Raw genomic sequence first — 18,862 nt, forward strand, 5'->3', positions numbered from 1 at the left:
CAGATTCCATTATTAGTTGCGGTAGATAATGGTCATAGTTAGAGCTATTTTTTCTTTTCTCTATTCACTCAGGCTAAACACAACAACAAATACACCACACTATCTTCCCACATCGTTGACACATGAAACATGGCTCCACTCCTCCCTAGATAAATATGGGATGATTGCTCATTACCAAAATCATGGAGCTGCGCGTTGAACACACAATGAACTATTCTTTCGCCTTTTACTAAAGAATACTGTGTGTTCGTCGCTATTCAAGTAGCATACGCAATTTTTTGGAGGGTGTTTTCTTCATGAAACCCCATAAATTCAAGTCTCATTTGTGATTTTTTGTTCTCAATTATGTATTATTTGTACTATGTTGGAAATCTGATAAGTACATCAACTTAATCTAGAAAAATTTACTATTTTGGTTTTTCATTTACGACAACCATTAGCTGCTTGAAGGAATACAATTATAATTGTTTAATGAATTCTCAACTTAGTTTTTGTAAATGAATTAAATGAAGAAAAAATAGCAACTATTCACCATATGTTCATAATTTCTAATGAAGCTAATAAATAGACAGAGAGAGTTTAAAATAAATCAAACAATTAAGTGACAAACTAATTACCAAATCCCACATTGGAATTGTGGTAGATGGAGTATGAGAACATAAATTCATTAAAGTGAGAAAAGAAAATCAATGTACATTATTATCTTGACTAGGTCAATGGACGAACCATAATGGCCATCGCCTAGATTGGCGACCTCCATTGCACTTTGGAGGGGTGTCTGCCTAAGATCGGCTCGAGTGGTTGAGTATGCGTCATAGTTTGTTCTAGAGGGGTCAGCGCTGGACGAACCATTAGTGAATTCTCAACTTGACGAGGTCAATGGACGAGGTTAATGGACGAACCGTAATGGCCATTGCCTAGATTGGCGACCTCCATTGCACTTTGGAGGGGTGCCTGCCTAAGATAGGCCCAAATGGTTGAGTCTGCGTCATAATTTGTTCTAGAAGGGCCAGCATCCTGCCCAATTTAATTCTAATTTTTTATGTTATTTATTTATTTATTTTCATTATGTATTATTTTATGCTTAACTTATTTTACTATGTTGTATTTTGTTAATGAAGCCTATATCGTGTTGTTGACATCTTAATATTGAAAATAAAGAAAGTTAAACAGATAATTGCATAAATATCCACCTCTTGTCTAATGATACAAATGTCATGAGTAAAATTAGATTCCATTAGTTGCACTAGATAATGGTAGTAGATAAAGAGATTAGAAATATGTAGATTTTAATTTAGAATATAAAAATGTTTTGGTGGGTTGGATTTAGAATTAATACAATGAATTTGAGGTAAGAAAAAGAAAAATGAGTTAGCGATATTTTAATCTCTCCCTGCACGCCTGTATCTAGGCCTGTCAAAATGGATACCGGGTATTGGATACTCGATATCCAAACCCGAAAAAGTCGGGTAATTGGATATCCGAAACCCGATTTTTCGGGTTTCGGATCGGGATCAGGTAGTGGATTTTTGGATTATCGGATATCGGGTTACCCGATACCTGATCGGGTATACCCGAATTATCCGATTTTTTAAAAAAATTTATGAATTATGTATTTATTCTGATTTTTAGATATTTTTAAATATTTACGAAATTAAAATTAAAATATTGATTGCATGTGTTTCGTAATAAATTATATCTTTTTTAAATCCAATTTTTTTTGGGGTTGTATTTTTTAAAAAGTCAATGTGCATATTTTTCTAAAAGCCAATTCGCTTATATTTTAAAAAATTTAAATCTGTATGCATCAACAAATAGTAACTGTTCGCATTGCTTATTTACATGGCTTACATCGATTAATAAATTAAGGTGCATGGATAAGTTATAAGAATTTATTTAACTCAGCGCAAGGAGAAAATTTTAATCACCTAAAATTTTGATAAAATTTAATAAATCCAACCTATGTAATGTTTTCCTCTTTAACTGAAGAATATAAGATGCGTATCACAAATGAATAATATCATATCCATGTTGTTACGTGCAATTTCATTTTTCTAACCCATTGACTTTATAGGAACAAATAATTTATTTTAGCAAAATCAAAATCAAAATCAAATTAGGGACTGGATACCCGAAATAAAATTTGGATCAGATATCGGGTATTAGTTTTTAGGAAATTCGGGATCGGGTACCCGAAATTTTTGGATCGGGTATCCGCGGATACCCGATTTGACCGTGTATATCCGCGCCTACCTGTATCTCTCCATCACACACAATTTGCACCACATACACACTCTACGATACACACACAAGCCGCGCTTCCGCCGACCGTGTGCAGGCTCCTCCTCGTCTCTCTCTGTCTCAACCCCTCTCCCGCTGCACGAGCACACATAGGCTAGCCTCTCTCTCTGCGTTACGGCTGTCCGGCCAATTCGGCCGCCGCGATCAACGGATTCCAAGGATTAATAGGCTAATCTACCTCCCATTTGTGTAAGGAGTCTCCCTACTCTTTTATTCATTCAATTGTATCTTCAATTGAAAGCTAGGGTTTATGTTCAAGAATCTCCCCAAATTAGTTTCCTAAGCATTGCTGAGGAGGTGAATTGGGAGGAAAATGACCTTGCTATGTTAATGTAGATTTAACGTAGAATGTTTCAATATAGCTTGGGGAATTTGTGTTGCTACTTTGATTTAGCTTGAAGAATTGTCATGCTAGGAGTTTTGGACGGCCTCTATTAGAGTTGAAATTAGATGATTTTTGCATATTTTTTATTAAAAAAAGATTAAATATGTTCGCAATAAATTATAGAGCATATGCATAGTTGGGAATATATCCTACATGTTTAAACTAAAGTTGGGGGATTAAATTCGAGTATTGACACTAGATTATTTTGGTTACTTTGGAACTCAAGTTTATAAGATCTCAGCTATAATTCTGTAGCCTAGATTTCATTTTTTTAAGCTTGATTAATTGTGAGTTGTTTGCACACAGATTAGACCATAATGCCTCACAAAACTCGACCTCTGACGGCACTCTTGGTCTTCACCGGGGTGAATGCTCTCTTGCTTCCAACGCTTGGACCAGTTTATGATTTCGTCTGCTTCCTTCCATATTGGGAAAGAAGGGTGCGTTTCTTGTAGTTTATACGTCTTTGATGTATTCTGTTAGATGATTATTGCTATCAATTTTGTATTTTTTAGTTTTCCCTTTGATTAAGATGCATTTGGTACTTCCTACTGTATTTATCCACCAAATGCTTGCGTCATTGATTCCACAATTTGGATGGCTATTGTTCAACATGTTTATTTTTCTGCCTTTTTTTTATTTTGATTGTTTTGGCAAAGTTTTCCATTTAAAGAGACTCACCCTAACTGTTATTCATGCTCCTTCTCGTGTCCTGTGTGTGCAACTTTGAAGTTTATTGCTACTCTAGTGTTTTGTCATCTGTTGCTTTGTTCTTATTTTCACTTGTTGATGCTGGATTTACACAGAGAGAACGTCGACGCCAAGAACGTGAAGCTGGCTCTGCTGGAACTGTTGGATCATCTTAGTCAATAAGTTAGAACAGCTTTAGAGGCGAGGGTTATCAGCACATGGGTTTTAGAACATGAATTTTCATGCAGTTAGGCTCACGTTTCACTCAGGGTGACAGTCACAGGGTCTTCATGTAGATTCACTTGAAGCTGATAAATAATTCTGTTGTGATGTTTCTGTGACTTGTGTTTAACTAGTGCTGTTGGATTCTAATATGGCTGGCTGGATACATTTTGCATCTCTCTCTCTAATTAAAGTGCTTTGTGCGATGACTTATGATATGGAGTGTACCTGTCATAGTTAGCCTACTAATGTGGTTGTGAAAGTGTCACACATGCGTTAGGAAGGATGAATTAGGTGGTTCACGTAGTAACATGTAGAATTTAGAAAGAAACTAAGTTAGCTCCAAATCGCATGACCAATTTATTCTACTTGTTGAAGTTCCGAAAAAGATGTCAATCAGGATGCATCATTCAAACAAGCTTATGCTGTAAGTTTGGCTTTGCCTTACGAGTTGCTTGAGTTGTTGAATTTTGGATTGTTTTAGTGCTTTCTTGATCTTGAAAATTTATGTTGTTCGTTATGGATATTACCTTTACTCTCATGAATTAGAACCTCTATGAATTAGCTTGCTTTATTATCAACACCATTTGCTCTAAGGCTCCAAAAATGATATACATAAATATGCAGTTTGGCTACTTGATGTTTCTGGATAGTTATGACATTGTTGTTAGCTTGCACTTTCTGCCCCAATTGCTCTTTTTAGATCTTTTGTATACATTGATATCTCATTCTTGTAGGATAACAACTTGGCCTTGTGAGTATTCTTGTCTTCATCTGTCATCGCCTCTCTGTGGAGTATGTATCATCATAGGTCCCAATAAAAATGAGCGGAGTTCTTAGGATCAGAAATGGCATTTCCACTGAGTAGAAATTGTGGGTTGTGGGTTGCACTATGTAGAATGAGGTGAAAGTATATATGCCGGAATTTTTGTGAAGCATACTGGTTTGAACTCTCTGCTACAAGATATTACATCTCTAGTAATAATTATGTTTGTTGGTACATACTTCTGTTATACTTAAAAATACTTTTGTTATTGTTAGTATATTTTCTGGATTTAATAATGAAATGTACTTGCATTTTTTGTACTATGATTTATTTTCCGGAGGCAGTTAACTTGTGATGTATAATTATAGTATACTACTATGTTTTATAAGTATTCATTGCATTATTGGAAATTTGGAACACACTTACAATTGCACGCAGCTTTGATTCTGTCACCTCCAAATTCATCTTTCCTATGATATTGATGTCTATCATTCCCTACACGGTTGCTTCCTCGCTGCAACTTCCAAAATGGTGGTTTCTATTGCTTCCCACAATCCAAGATTGATCATTTATGTGCTACCACGTCAAGTTAGGCCATGGTCCTTGCAGACGATCCGTTAAAGTACTCTCTCCGTCCCATTTAAATACGAAACATTTGGGAATTGACACATGATTTTATGTAGTGTTGTTTTGTGAGTTAATGATGAGAGAGTAAAGTAAGAGAGATGAAAAAAATTGAGATACAGTAGTTGTTTACATTTTAGGAAACGTTTCATTTTTAATGGGACAATCCAAAAAGGAAAATGTTTCATTTCTAATAGGAGAGCGGAAGTATGAATTATTTTCAAATTGAGTGTAAAAACTGACTCTAATAAGTTGGGACAAACTAAACTTTCCTCTCACCCACCTACAATTATTTAATAAAATTTCCCCAATTCCATAGGAAGAGCATCCACAATAGCGGACTAGCCGGCGCCCTAGCCATTGGCGTGCGGCTAGGGCGTTCGGCTAGTCCGCTATTGCGTTAGGCTAGAAGGACGGACGAAAAACCAACGCCCTAGAGCTAGGGCGCGGACAAGAGAGGCTCTAAGGCTCGAGTTTAGAAAAGATTAATTTCTCGACTTTGCGTATGTGAAATGCTGCGGCGTATACCTTTTAATCTGAGCACTGCTTTTCAATATTATGAATGTTGGTTGTGTGCACTTGATAATTTTTTATATTGTGGGTTTGCGGTGCTATCACTATCTGTTTGGGGTTGTTTGGAATCTTAGCTCCGTTTTGTTTAAGTTAAAAGGCAATTATTACAATCACTCCTTGATAGCTGAAGTTGTTAGTTTTCCTTAGGAACTTTTCTCAGTGTGGAGGTTTCAGCTTACGTCCACTTTCCCTTCTCCTTATGTTTTTCCATCAACATCTTTTCTTGAAGGTCAGGCAAGAGTGCGTGTGGGATGGTCCAACGTTTGGACGTAGATACGAAGGCTGATTCTTTATTTGTCGGATAAAGACAGTGCATCCACTCCATCAATGAATTCATCCATATGATATCTATCTCTCTCTACATTTTGAAACATCCATGTCTCAATACACGAGCATCTAAAATTTCGAGTAGCTGTGCCTGTAGTAATGGAAGGAGATTGTTTGAAATCTGGTCGCTGCGCTTTGGTACTCCATAATAGTACAAGTGAAATATTCACTCATCACACCAACAAATACCACATTTTGTCTTCCCACATCGCTAAGACACGAAACAACGCTCCACGCCCACTCTAAATAAATATCTATAATTGCTCCTTCCCCAAATTCACGCAGCTGCGCGTCGAGCACATTGCGAACTATTCTTTCGCCTTTTACTAAAGAATACCGTGTGCTCGTCGCAATTCAAGCAGCATATGCCATGGAGTGTGTTTTGTTTATAATAATAAAACCCCAACAATTCGAGTCTAATTTTTATTAATCTATTATGTTATGTATTACCGTGACTGTGTTGGATAGCCAATCTAATTAATTTGACTAATTCAATTATATTCCATTTAATGACAACAGATTCATTTCAGAAAAAATGTTATTTTCTCTACTCCTCATTCCATCAACAACTTATTGCTGAAATGAGTTCCATCACTTCCTCTTATTCATTCCCCTCTATAAAAACTCGTTAGTACTACTACTATACCATAGTAGTAATCAATTAATGAGTTCTCAACTCTGTTTTTGTGAAGGAAAAACATGAAACTAGCTATACCACATCGGAAGGTCATGGGATGGAGTATGAGAAGAGAGGTTACATAAATTGAGGAAAGGAAAAGAAGTAACATACTTACCTGGACGGGGTCGATAGGCAATCCATAAGGCCCATGGCCTAGATTGGCGACCTCCATTGCACTTAGGAGGGGCGCCTGTCTAAGGTCGGTCCAAGTGGTCGAGCCTACGTCATAATTTGTGTCAGAGGGGGCCAGCGTTCGCGCGGCCCCTGCCTATTCTAATGTAAAGATTGTTTTGCCTTGAATTCAATGATATGAATTATTAGGTGTGATTTTTTTTTGCCTTTTCTAACTTATAAATTTGGCATTAAGTTAAACCTTCTATTAAGTTACACAAACATGACTTATTTGTATCCATGTTCGAAGTGTATATTAAATGATGCAAGTAGGTAGAAGGTTTAAATATATTAAAACCTTTGCAATTTTCATGTGAGACTGATTTTTTTTAATGATATAAAACTCATACTCCTATTGATTATAAAACTGTATATTTTCACATAATACCACAGGAACAAATGAATTAATGATGTGACTCGCTCGTTTGGTCTTATTTTCTTCTTGTGCATTTTTTCAGTACGTTGTTGCTCTGCATCTTATATTGAAGAATGGTTTTCATAATATGTTTCATTAGTTTGAGGAAAATGAATTAGGAGTATTTTTTAGAGCTCACGTTTACGTCCACTTCCACATCTTCATCTTCAACACTAAAAAAATTACTACTAGTACATAAATAAAAAACATGGTTTTTCTCTTCATCTTCAATCATCCTCTTCCACTTCTTTCATGACACTTCATCTTCCTCTCATCCACAAACTCGTCCTGGCAAAGTGCTTTGACCTCTCATCAATAACCTCTTCGATCCTTGCAACATCTTCAAAGCCTCGATCTCATCAGTGCATAATCATAATCTTGATCACGAGCCCCGATTTTCAGTATTCATCTCCACCACCTGTCTGTGACCATCAGCATTCTTCATTGAAGTAGAGAATTATTATTACTATAACTGCAACTGCAATGTCATTCACTCAGCTGAATTTCTTTATACAAGAAAATGGCAATTTGGGTGTATATAATAACGCAAAACTCTCAAGCAAAAGAAATCTTCATAAAATTAAAGAGATCGAAGCTAAAAAGATGGACGACAATACTAGACAATCAATTCAAAGTTATAATGGAAAGTCAGCTGTCGTAAGTGTTAGAAATCAGAGAATTTGGAAATGAGTGTAGAAAATGATAATCAGAACTCCATTAATAGGAGAAGAAGGAAAGATCTTTTTATTGATATCAAAAGAGAGAATACAAGATAATGATGTTACAATCAAAAAGCTCATACTATTTATACTAGCTAGGTGAAGATCACCACCAAAATATCTAGCTAACTAACTCTTAACTAACTTGTCACCCGTTCACACTTATGATGACTGGGAGTCTACGTGTGAGTGACGTGGCTCCAGCTCAACCTTGCTTTCCAACGTGTATCACCATCCCTCAATCATCCATGCATGAAATATGCATCACGCTCACTATCTTCAACATGCCCCGTCAAGATGGACCTTATATAGTGCTAAAGTTCATCTTGCTCAAGATAGAAGTAAAAGTTGCTTCACCCAAGGGTTTGGTGAAGATATCAGCCCGTTGCCAATTATTTCTAATATGCAACTGTTTGATGATCCCTTTCAAGTATTTCTCTCTAACCGTGTGACAATCGATCTCTATATGCTTAGTCCTCTTGTGAAAGACGGGATTAGGGCATATGTATATAGTTGATTGATTATACAATACAATGGTACTACCTTCTCAACTTTTACTCCAAAGTCTTCAAGTATAGTTGTAGCCCATACTATCTCACACGTAGCTTAAGCCATAGCTCTATATTATGCCTCAGCAGATGATCTGAAAATGGTATTTTGTTCCTTAGCCTTCTAAGAAATCATAGAATTTCCATGGAATAGACAATACCCAGTCATGGACTTCCTGGTATCTGGACATGCTGCCCAATCTGCATCCGAAAATATGCTCAGAGTAGGTTTGCTGCTGCTGGAGTAAAATAATCCATGACCTGGAGTTCCCTTGAGATATTTCAGAACTCTTTCAACTGCTTGCCAGTGTTCAATGCAAGGTTTCGACACATATTGACTCAACTTGTGTACAACAAAGGTGATATCTGGCCGAGTTATGCACATATACAAGAGTCTTCCAATGAGTCTTCTATATTTAGAAGCATCTTCTAAAAGTGAACCTGAATCCAGCTGCAACTTCTTAACTGGACCCATGGGAACAGAAGATGGTTTACATTCCAAGAAGCCTGTATCTTTAAGAAGATCCATGGTGTATTTCCTTTGACAAACTTGGATTCCTTTCTTATTTCTTGCTATCTCAAGTCCAAGGAAATATTTTGGGACTCCAAGACCCTTGAACTTGAAGTGTTGTGTGAGGAAATCCTTGAAGCTATTAGTCATTTCTGGATCAGTGGTGGCAACCAAGATATCATCAACATATACCACTATGCCAAAGAATCCAGCTGCTCCATCTGATTTATAGAAGAAAGAATGATCGGACGCTGACTGTTGTAGCCCAAAATCCTTAAGAACTTATGACAGTTTCAAGTACCATTGTCTTGAAGCTTGTTTTAGACCATACAAGGATTTCTTCAATTTGCAAACTAAAGTTGAATCTGGTGTAGCCCCCTCAACAGCCATCCAGTCCACTTCAAGCCCCGGTGGTAATGTCATATAAATGTCTTCTTCTAGATCACCATAGTGGAAAGCATTGTTGATGTCCAAATGAGTCAGAGACCATCCCTTGATAGCAGCTAGAGCCAGCATCATTTTAATAGTTGTGAGTTTTGCAGCTGGAGAAAAAGTGTCCAAGGAATCGACACCTTCAAGTTGTGTGAATCCCTTGGCTACTAATCTAGCTTTATATCTCTCAACATAGAATCAGCATTGTACTTCACTTTGTATACCCACTTGCAATCAATGGGTATTTTTTCAAACTAATTAAGTGAGAAACTAATTACCAAATCCCACATTGGACTTGTGGTAGATGGAGTATGAGAACATAAATTCATTAAAGTGAGAAAAGAAAATTAAGGTACATGCTTATCTTGATGAGGTCAATGGACGAACCATAATGGCCATCGCCTAGATTGGCGACCTCCATTGCACTTTGGAGGGGTGCCTGCCTAAGATCGGCCCAAGTGGTTGAGTATGCATCATAATTTGTTCTAGAAGGGTCCGTATCCTGCCCAATTTAATTCTAATTTTTTATGTTATTTATTTATTTTCATTATGTATTCATTTATGCTTTTTTTTAACAAAAACGCCCTTTGTGGGCGGGGGTTTAGGCAGACCCCCAACCCGTAAATACGATCAAAATGTAATGTTCCAACATCATGATCTTAGCCCAAAAATGACTAAGATCTAAATAAGAACATGAAGGTGCAAAGTAGAGGTCCCACAAGTCGGGATCCTCCATTCTATCAAGTGGAAAAAAGATGACTAAATACACTAAAGGAAGAAACGAAAAAAGCCCAAAACCAACCACCAGAAGAGCTAGATCAACCCACATCTCTACGTCGGAAATGAAAGTTAGGATATCCCAGCTGGTCCATCCTAACTAGCGCCTTCAGATACCGTGGCGCAGAGATTTGATCAAAATATGTAAGGGCAGTGGTTTGGACACCCCTACCTGCCAGAAAATCAGCAGCCCTGTTTCCTTCTCTGTAGATGTGTGAGAATCGAACATGCCGTTGAGCTGTCATGCTCCGGATCAAAGCCATATGGTGTCTAAAATCCGCAGAGCCAAAGTGTCTAGATGACAACAAACTAACCAGAGCCGCTGAGTCCAGCTCTATCCAAATGTGAGTAGAAAGCTCCATAGCCATCTCCAAACCCCGAATCAGAGCTAAAAGCTCCGCTTCAAAGCTCGATGATGCAGCTATCGGAGCACATAAAGCCTGCAGAAGGCCTCCATCAGAACCACGAACCAATCCTCCCTCTCCCGCCGCCAGTGTCGATGTAGAGAAGGCACCGTCTGTGTTCAGCCTCACCCAAGGTGCATCAGGGGGATGCCATAGGACCATGAGCGACCACAGAACACGCTGTCTGGGGGAGAAAGGCATGAAATCAACCGACGGTGAGCATCCCCTCCAATGAGTCGAGGTGATATTGCCGGCCAGAACTAGCACATGCAGATGGTGAGTGACCTGCCAAATAACATGTGAATGACGAAAAGGACGACCTCCATGCTTGCAGCCGTTCCCCTCCGTCCAAAGAAACCAAGCAATCAAACAAGGAACAAGAAAGCTAATATGCATGGCGGGAGCCCTCTGGAAAGAAGACCTCCGCTAGTGACCTAGTCTAAGTGCAATATCGGTGCTCGTGTGAATTGTTGTGTGCGAGGAAGGAAACCAGGTATCAAAATACTCCCATGCAGAAACCGCCGATTGACTCGAAAAAAAGACATGGCTGAGAGACTCGACCGAAGGAGACCTACAACACTGACACCTAGACGCTAACTCAATTCCCCTCCCCTGCAACTTCTCATCCACCAACTGCCTACCAAACAGTAACCTCCAAATGAACACCGACATGGTAGGAGTCAACCCATGGTTCCAAATAAGACCAAAAATCTCCCTCTTCGGCAGTCTAGTCCGGATGCTCTCCCAGGCTGAGGTCACAGAGAACTCGCCATGGCTAGTCAGACTCCACCGCCTCACATCCTTCGCCCCTAACTCGATCGGTGTGGCTCTGATCTGTTCTATCACATCGAGAGGTACGCCAAACCTGAAAGATAAACTATGCAGCATATCCTCATCTCATGCATGCTCATGCCAATATGATGCAACGGCCTGAGATTGAGGAGGATCATTTCTCGGGACGAACAGACTCCGGATGGAGCTAGCCCCAAGCCAGACATCATCCCAGAAGCTGATCTTCCACTCACCCAAGGACCAATGAATAAACTCATGCATGTATGACCAAATACGACGCAAACGACGCCAAGTAGGACTATCATGTGACCAACAAGGGGATGTATGCAAATGACAAGGAATGATACTGTCCTGAGCTAGCAGTCTCCACCACAGCTTGAACCCAAAAGTCACTGCCACCTCCCTGAAGCGGCGAATACCCAAACCACCCTCCTCAAAAGGCAAGCAAATCTATCTCCAAGAAATCCAGTGCAGCTTCCTCTTCTCTCCAACTGTGCCCCAAAAGTATCTAGCCAATATCTGCTCCAACTCGTCTAGAAATCCAAGCAGAAGGCTCATGACCTGTAAGATGTGTAGCGGGATGTCGTCCAGTGTGCTCTTAATAAGAGCCAGACGAGCCCCAAAAGCCAGTTGTCGGTGGGACCAGCTGTGGATCCTGTCCATCAGCCTCTACCTAAGTGGCAAAAGATGGTTTTCCCTCCCCGCCCCTCGGAAAATCGGCACCCCAAGGTACGTGAAAGACATTGTCCCTATCTAAAATCCTCTAACTTCCTCTACAGTGTCAGCGAACTCCATGTGCTCGTTCGCCAAGTAGAAATGTGTCTTCCCATTATTCACCAGCTGACCAGACACGGCTATGTAGTGGTCCAGGCATCCGACCAACTTCTCCACCGCCTCTCTATGAGCTCTCGAGAAAATAATGATGCCATCCGCATAGGAGGGGTGAGTGATAACTGGGGCCTTTTTCCGACATCTATAGACCATCTCTCTATCCCCCTTGATCAATCTGTCAAGGCATCTCGATAAGTATTCTGCCGCCAACACAAAGAGGGAAGGTGATAAGGGGTCTCCCTGCCTCAGCCCCCTGGATGATTGAAAGAAGCCTGCCGGGCCACCGTTCACCAGGACAAAAAACCAACATGACGAGATGCATCTCCTGATCATATCCACCCAGGTCTGTGAGAATCCCATCGATTCCAAAACCTTGAGTAGAAACGGCCACTGGACTCTATCATACGCCTTTGCCATATCCAGCTTGAGAGCCAAATTGGGCGACCTCCCTCTACTCGAGAGCTCCTTCCCCAGGTCATGTATCAATTCTTGAGCCAGAAGAGCATTGTCGCTAAGTAGGCGGCCCTTGATGAACCCACTCTGATTCGGTGCAATGACAAGGGGTAGTAGAGGTGCAAGTCTCGAGGTAAGGATCTTTGTGATGATCTTGTTCGTAACATTGTAGAGGCTGATCGGTCTAATATCTCTCCAAGTGACCGGGTTAGGCTTCTTTGGAATGAGGACGATCATGGTCGCCGTGAAGCTTCGGGGCATAAATGCCCCACTGAAAAAGTCTCCCACAGACGCAATCACATCCCTCCCAACAGTGTCCCAGCACGACTGAAAGAACAACGAAGTGAACCCATCCGACCCGGACACACTATCACCACTGATCCCAAACACTGCATCTCTAACCTCCTTTTCCTGCGGCGGTGAACACAGAGCCTCCTGATCAACTGAGTCTGGAAGTGTATGGATAAGAGATAAGTCGGGCTCTACAAGGTCCCCCACGTCCGATGTCAGAAGCTGCTGAAAAAAGGCGGCCGCCGACTCTCTGATCTCTGTCTCTTCCGTCAGTGCCTGCCCCCCAAACTCGACCGTATGTATCCTCGACTTAACTCTATTCTGTCTGACCCATCCATGAAAGAATTTGGAGTTCCTTTCACCATCAGCAGCCCATCTAACCGCCGCCTTTTGCCTCCAGAATTCTTCCTCCATCTTGGCCGTGATGATGAGCTCTGCAGACACTCGACTGAATTCGGCTCTATGTGCAGGGGTCGGGTCAGTATCATATAAAATCTGTGCCTCAAGCACTGCCTGCTCTGCATCCTTTAGGTTCTGGATGATGTTGCCAAATATCTCTCTGTTCCAAACCTTTAAGAACTTCTTGGTTCTGATAAGTTTGAGCTGGAGGTTCATCATGCCATTGTAACCTGTATCTGCCTCCCAGATTCTAGCAATCTCGCCCCTAAAAGTCTCATGTCTTACCCACATATTCTGAAATCTGAAAGTCGGTCTCGTGGTCTGGACAGAAAACTGACATCTCACTAAAAGTGGTGCATGAATGTATTATTTTATTCTTAACATATTTTACTATGTTGTGTTTTGTTAATGAAGCCTATATTGTGTTGTTAACCCTTAATATTGAAAATAAAGAAAGTTAAACGAGATAATCGCATAAATATCCACCTCTTGTCTAATGATACAAAAGTCATGAGTAAAATTAGATTCCATTAGTTGCATTAGATAACGGTAGTAGATAAAGAGATTAGAAATATGTAGATTTTAATTTAGAATATAAAAATGTTTTGGTGGGTTGGATTTAGAATTAATACAATGAATTTGAGGTAAGAAAAAGAAAAATGAGTTGCGAGATTTTAATCTCTCCCTGCACGCCTGTATCTAGGCCTGTCAAAATGGATATCGGGTATTGGATACTCGATATCTAAACTCGAAAAAGTCGGGTAATTGGATACCCGAAACCCGATTTTTCGGGTTTCGGATCGGGATCGGGTAGTGGATTTTTGGATTATCGGATATCGGGTTACCCGATACCTGATCGGGTATACCCGAATTATCCGATTTTTTTTAAAAAATTATGAATTATGTATTTATTCTGATTTTTAGATATTTTTAAATATTTAAGAAATTAAAATTAAAATATTGATTGCATGTTTCGTAATAAATTATATCTTTTTTAAATCCAATTTTTTTTTGGGGTTGTATTTTTTAAAAAGTCAATGTGCATATTTTTCTAAAAGCCAATTCGCTTATATTTTAAAAAATTTAAATCTGTATGCATACCCAAATAGTAACTGTTCGCATTGCTTATTTACATGGCTTACACCGATTAATAAATTAAGGTAGATGGATAAGTTAAAAGAATTTATTTAACTCGGCGCAAGGAGAAAATTTTAATCACCTAAAATTTTGATAAAGTTTAATAACTCCAACCTATGTAATGTTTTCCTCTTTAACTGAAGAATATAAGATGCGTATCACAAATGAATAATATCATATCCATGTTGTTATGTGACCGAACTCTTTGGTTGTGCCGAACTGACTTTGCCGATCAGCTTTTGCCGATCTGAGAGTTGAGCTCGATTGGTCGGCTTTTACCGAGCTGCTGTGACCGAACTCTTTGGTTGTGCCGAACTGATACTCTTTCTTGGGTTTTGGGCTGATGGGCCGTCACTGCTATTGGGCTCGCAATTATTGTTTAGTTGTTTAGTTCGTATCCCATCAAATATCATATCCATGTTGTTATGTGCAATTTGATTTTTCTAACCCATTGACTTTATATGAACAAATAATTTATTTTAGTAAAATCAAAATCAAATTAGGGACTGGATACCCGAAATAAAATTTGGATTCGATATCAATTTTGATTTTATTCTGTTAGATGATTATTGCTATCAATTTTGTATTTTTTAGTTTTCCCTTTGATGAAGATGCATTTGGTACTTCCTACTGTATTTATCCACCAAATGCTTGCGTCATTGATTCCACAATTTGGATGGCTATTGTTCAACATGTTTATTTTTCTGCCTTTTTTTATGTTGATTGTTTTGGCAAAGTTTTCCATTTAAAGAGACGCACCCTAACTGTTATTCATGCTCCTTATCGTGTCCTGTGTGTGCAACTTTGAAGTTTATTGCTACTCTAGTGTTTTGTCATCTGTTGCTTTGTTCTTATTTTCACTTGTTGATGCTGGATTTACACAGAGAGAACGTCGACGCCAAGAACGTGAAGCTGGCTCTGCTGGAACTGTTGGATCATCTTAGTCAATAAGTTAGAACAGCTTTAGAGGCGAGGGTTATCAGCACATGGGTTTCAGAACATGAATTTTCATGCAGTTAGGCTCACGTTTCACTCAGAGGGTGACAGTCACATGGTCTTCATGTAGATTCACTTGAAGCTGATAAATAATTCTGTTGTGATGTTTCTGTGACTTGTGTTTAACTAGTGCTGTTGGATTCTAATATGGCTGGCTGGATACATTTTGCATCTCTCTCTCTAATTAAAGTGCTTTGTGTGATGACTTATGATATGGAGTGTACCTGTCATAGTTAGCCTACTAATGTGGTTGTGAAAGTGTCACACATGCGTTAGGAAGGATGAATTAGGTGGTTCACGTAGTAACATGTAGAATTTAGAAAGAAACTAAGTTAGCTCCAAATCGCATGACCAATTTATTCTACTTGTTGAAGTTCCGAAAAAGATGTCAATCAGGATGCATCATTCAAACAAGCTTATGCTGTAAGTTTGGCTTTGCCTTACGAGTTGCTTGAGTTGTAGAATTTTGGATTGTTTTAGTGCTTTCTTGATCTTGAAAATTTATGTTGTTCGTTATGGATATTACCTTTACTCTCATGAATTAGAACCTCTATGAATTAGCTTGCTTTATTATCAATACCATTTGCTCTAAGGCTCCAAAAATGATATACATAAATATGCAGTTTGGCCACTTGATGTTTCTGGATAGTTATGACATTGTTGTTAGCTTGCACTTTCTGCCCCAATTGCTCTTTTTGGATCTTTTGTATACATTGATATCTCATTCTTGTAGGATAACTTGGCCTTGTGAGTATTCTTGTCTTCATATGTCATCGCCTCTCTGTGGAGTCTGTATCATCATAGGTCCCGATAAAAATGAGCGGAGTTCTTAGGATCAGAAATGGCATTTCCACTGAGTAGAAATTGTGGGTTGTGGGTTGCACTATGTAGAATGAGGTGAAAGTATATATGCCGGAATTTTTGTGAAGCGTACTGGTTTGAACTCTCTGCTACAAGATATTACATCTCTAGTAATAATTATGTTTGTTGGTACATACTTCTGTTATACTTAAAAATACTTTTGTTATTGTTAGTATATTTTCTGGATTTAATAATGAAATGTACTTGCATTTTTTGTACTATGATTTATTTTCCGGAGGCAGTTAACTTGTGATGTATAATTATAGTATACTACTATGTTTTATAAGTATTCATTGCATTATTGGAAATTTGGAACACACTTACAATTGCACGCAGCTTTGATTCTGTCACCTCCAAATTCATCTTTCCTATGATATTGATGTCTATCATTCCCTACACGGTTGCTTCCTCGCTGCAACTTCCAAAATGGTGGTTTCTATTGCTTCCCACAATCCAAGATTGATCATTTATGTGCTACCACGTCAAGTTAGGCCATGGTCCTTGCAGACGATCCGTTAAAGTACTCTCTCCGTCCCATTTAAATACGAAACATTTGGGAATTGACACATGATTTTATGTAGTGTTGTTTTGTGAGTTAATGATGAGAGAGTAAAGTAAGAGAGATGAAAAAAATTGAGATACAGTAGTTGTTTACATTTTAGGAAACGTTTCATTTTTAATGGGACAATCCAAAAAGGAAAATGTTTCATTTCTAATAGGAGAGCGGAAGTATGAATTATTTTCAAATTGAGTGTAAAAACTGACTCTAATAAGTTGGGACAAACTAAACTTTCCTCTCACCCACCTACAATTATTTAATAAAATTTCCCCAATTCCATAGGAAGAGCATCCACAATAGCGGACTAGCCGGCGCCCTAGCCATTGGCGTGCGGCTAGGGCGTTCGGCTAGTCCGCTATTGCGTTAGGCTAGAAGGACGGACGAAAAACCAACGCCCTAGAGCTAGGGCGCGGACAAGAGAGGCTCTAAGGCTCGAGTTTAGAAAAGATTAATTTCTCGACTTTGCGTATGTGAAATGCTGCGGCGTATACCTTTTAATCTGAGCACTGCTTTTCAATATTATGAATGTTGGTTGTGTGCACTTGATAATTTTTTATATTGTGGGTTTGCGGTGCTATCACTATCTGTTTGGGGTTGTTTGGAATCTTAGCTCCGTTTTGTTTAAGTTAAAAGGCAATTATTACAATCACTCCTTGATAGCTGAAGTTGTTAGTTTTCCTTAGGAACTTTTCTCAGTGTGGAGGTTTCAGCTTACGTCCACTTTCCCTTCTCCTTATGTTTTTCCATCAACATCTTTTCTTGAAGGTCAGGCAAGAGTGCGTGTGGGATGGTCCAACGTTTGGACGTAGATACGAAGGCTGATTCTTTATTTGTCGGATAAAGACAGTGCATCCACTCCATCAATGAATTCATCCATATGATATCTATCTCTCTCTACATTTTGAAACATCCATGTCTCAATACACGAGCATCTAAAATTTCGAGTAGCTGTGCCTGTAGTAATGGAAGGAGATTGTTTGAAATCTGGTCGCTGCGCTTTGGTACTCCATAATAGTACAAGTGAAATATTCACTCATCACACCAACAAATACCACATTTTGTCTTCCCACATCGCTAAGACACGAAACAACGCTCCACGCCCACTCTTAATAAATATCTATAATTGCTCCTTCCCCAAATTCACGCAGCTGCGCGTCGACCACATAGCGAACTATTCTTTCGCCTTTTACTAAAGAATACCGTGTGCTCGTCGCAATTCAAGCAGCATATGCCATTTTTTGGAGGGTGTTTTGTTTATAATAATAAAACCCCAACAATTCGAGTCTAATTTTTATTAATCTACTATGTTATGTATTACCGTGACTGTGTTGGATAGCCAATCTAATTAATTTGACTAATTCAATTATATTCCATTTAATGACAACATATTCATTTCAGAAAAAAAAGTTATTTTCTCTACTCCTCATTCCATCAACAACTTATTGCTGAAATGAGTTCCATCACTTCCTCTTATTCATTCCCCTCTATAAAAACTCGTTAGTACTACTACTATACCATAGTAGTAATCAATTAATGAGTTCTCAACTCAGTTTTTGTGAAGGAAAAACATGAAACTAGCTATACCACATCGGAAGGTCATGGGATGGAGTATGAGAAGAGAGGTTACATAAATTGAGGAAAGGAAAAGAAGTAACATACTTACCTGGACGGGGTCGATGGGCAATCCATAATGCCCATGGCCTAGATTGGCGACCTCCATTGCACTTAGGAGGGGCGCCTGTCTAAGGTCGGCCCAAGTGGTCGAGCCTACGTAATAATTTGTGTCAGAGGGGGCCAGCGTTCGCGCGGCCCCTGCCTATTCTAATGTAAAGATTGTTTTGCCTTGAATTCAATGATATGAATTATTAGGTGTGATTTTTTTTTGCCTTTTCTAACTTATAAATTTGGCATTAAGTTAAACCTTCTATTAAGTTACACAAACATGACTTATTTGTATCCATGTTCGAAGTGTATATTAAATGATGCAAGTAGGTAGAAG

At 39.0% G+C, this 18,862-nt stretch overlaps 1 protein-coding gene, 2 long non-coding RNA genes, 6 other non-coding genes and 2 pseudogenes across 9 annotated transcripts; 10 read left to right on the forward strand and 1 right to left on the reverse strand.

Moving 5' to 3' along the window:
- Positions 1–186: 186 nt before the first annotated feature.
- LOC121793149 lies at positions 187–305 on the forward strand. The gene has a single exon (XR_006048993.1). It is a non-coding gene; the product is annotated as a U5 spliceosomal RNA (small nuclear RNA).
- Positions 306–695: 390 nt separating this feature from the next.
- Positions 696–853, forward strand: LOC121793261. Its single transcript, XR_006049085.1, has one exon. It is a non-coding gene; the product is annotated as a U1 spliceosomal RNA (small nuclear RNA).
- Positions 854–878: 25 nt separating this feature from the next.
- Positions 879–1,025, forward strand: LOC121793257 (annotated as a pseudogene).
- Positions 1,026–2,254: 1,229 nt separating this feature from the next.
- On the forward strand, positions 2,255–4,684 carry LOC121765182. The gene is made up of 4 exons (XR_006042748.1): positions 2,255–2,490; positions 2,993–3,126; positions 3,493–4,025; positions 4,336–4,684. It is a non-coding gene; the product is annotated as an uncharacterized LOC121765182 (long non-coding RNA).
- A 1,487-nt stretch (positions 4,685–6,171) lies between these two features.
- LOC121793153 lies at positions 6,172–6,288 on the forward strand. Its single transcript, XR_006048997.1, has one exon. It is a non-coding gene; the product is annotated as a U5 spliceosomal RNA (small nuclear RNA).
- A 386-nt stretch (positions 6,289–6,674) lies between these two features.
- LOC121793220 lies at positions 6,675–6,835 on the forward strand. Its single transcript, XR_006049057.1, has one exon. It is a non-coding gene; the product is annotated as a U1 spliceosomal RNA (small nuclear RNA).
- Positions 6,836–8,544: 1,709 nt separating this feature from the next.
- On the reverse strand, positions 8,545–9,450 carry LOC121778905 (uncharacterized mitochondrial protein AtMg00810-like). The gene is made up of 2 exons (XM_042176296.1): positions 9,286–9,450; positions 8,545–9,186 (listed from the first exon to the last, which is right to left on the reverse strand). Exons 1-2 carry the CDS (start codon positions 9,448–9,450, stop codon positions 8,545–8,547), a joined length of 807 nt encoding a protein of 268 aa, XP_042032230.1.
- A 269-nt stretch (positions 9,451–9,719) lies between these two features.
- LOC121793253 lies at positions 9,720–9,868 on the forward strand (annotated as a pseudogene).
- Positions 9,869–15,022: 5,154 nt separating this feature from the next.
- LOC121792356 lies at positions 15,023–16,522 on the forward strand. The gene is made up of 2 exons (XR_006048867.1): positions 15,023–15,866; positions 16,177–16,522. It is a non-coding gene; the product is annotated as an uncharacterized LOC121792356 (long non-coding RNA).
- Positions 16,523–18,009: 1,487 nt separating this feature from the next.
- LOC121793269 lies at positions 18,010–18,127 on the forward strand. The gene has a single exon (XR_006049091.1). It is a non-coding gene; the product is annotated as a U5 spliceosomal RNA (small nuclear RNA).
- Positions 18,128–18,518: 391 nt separating this feature from the next.
- LOC121793235 lies at positions 18,519–18,679 on the forward strand. Its single transcript, XR_006049069.1, has one exon. It is a non-coding gene; the product is annotated as a U1 spliceosomal RNA (small nuclear RNA).
- Positions 18,680–18,862: the final 183 nt, after the last annotated feature.

The sequence above is a fragment of the Salvia splendens genome, chromosome 2, assembly GCF_004379255.2.
Source record: "Salvia splendens isolate huo1 chromosome 2, SspV2, whole genome shotgun sequence".
NCBI classification, from domain to species: domain Eukaryota; kingdom Viridiplantae; phylum Streptophyta; class Magnoliopsida; order Lamiales; family Lamiaceae; genus Salvia; species Salvia splendens.

What these genes read in the sequence shown, in the direction of transcription:
- LOC121778905 (XM_042176296.1), bottom strand. Translation starts at nt 9,450, where the DNA reads ATGATGCTGGCTCTAGCTGCTATCAAGGGATGGTCTCTGACTCATTTG. An exon ending in CTACACCAGATTCAACTTTA is followed by an intron (nt 9,187 to 9,285) that starts GTTTGCAAATTG and finishes GGGCTACAACAG; the next exon opens with TCAGCGTCCGATCATTCTTT.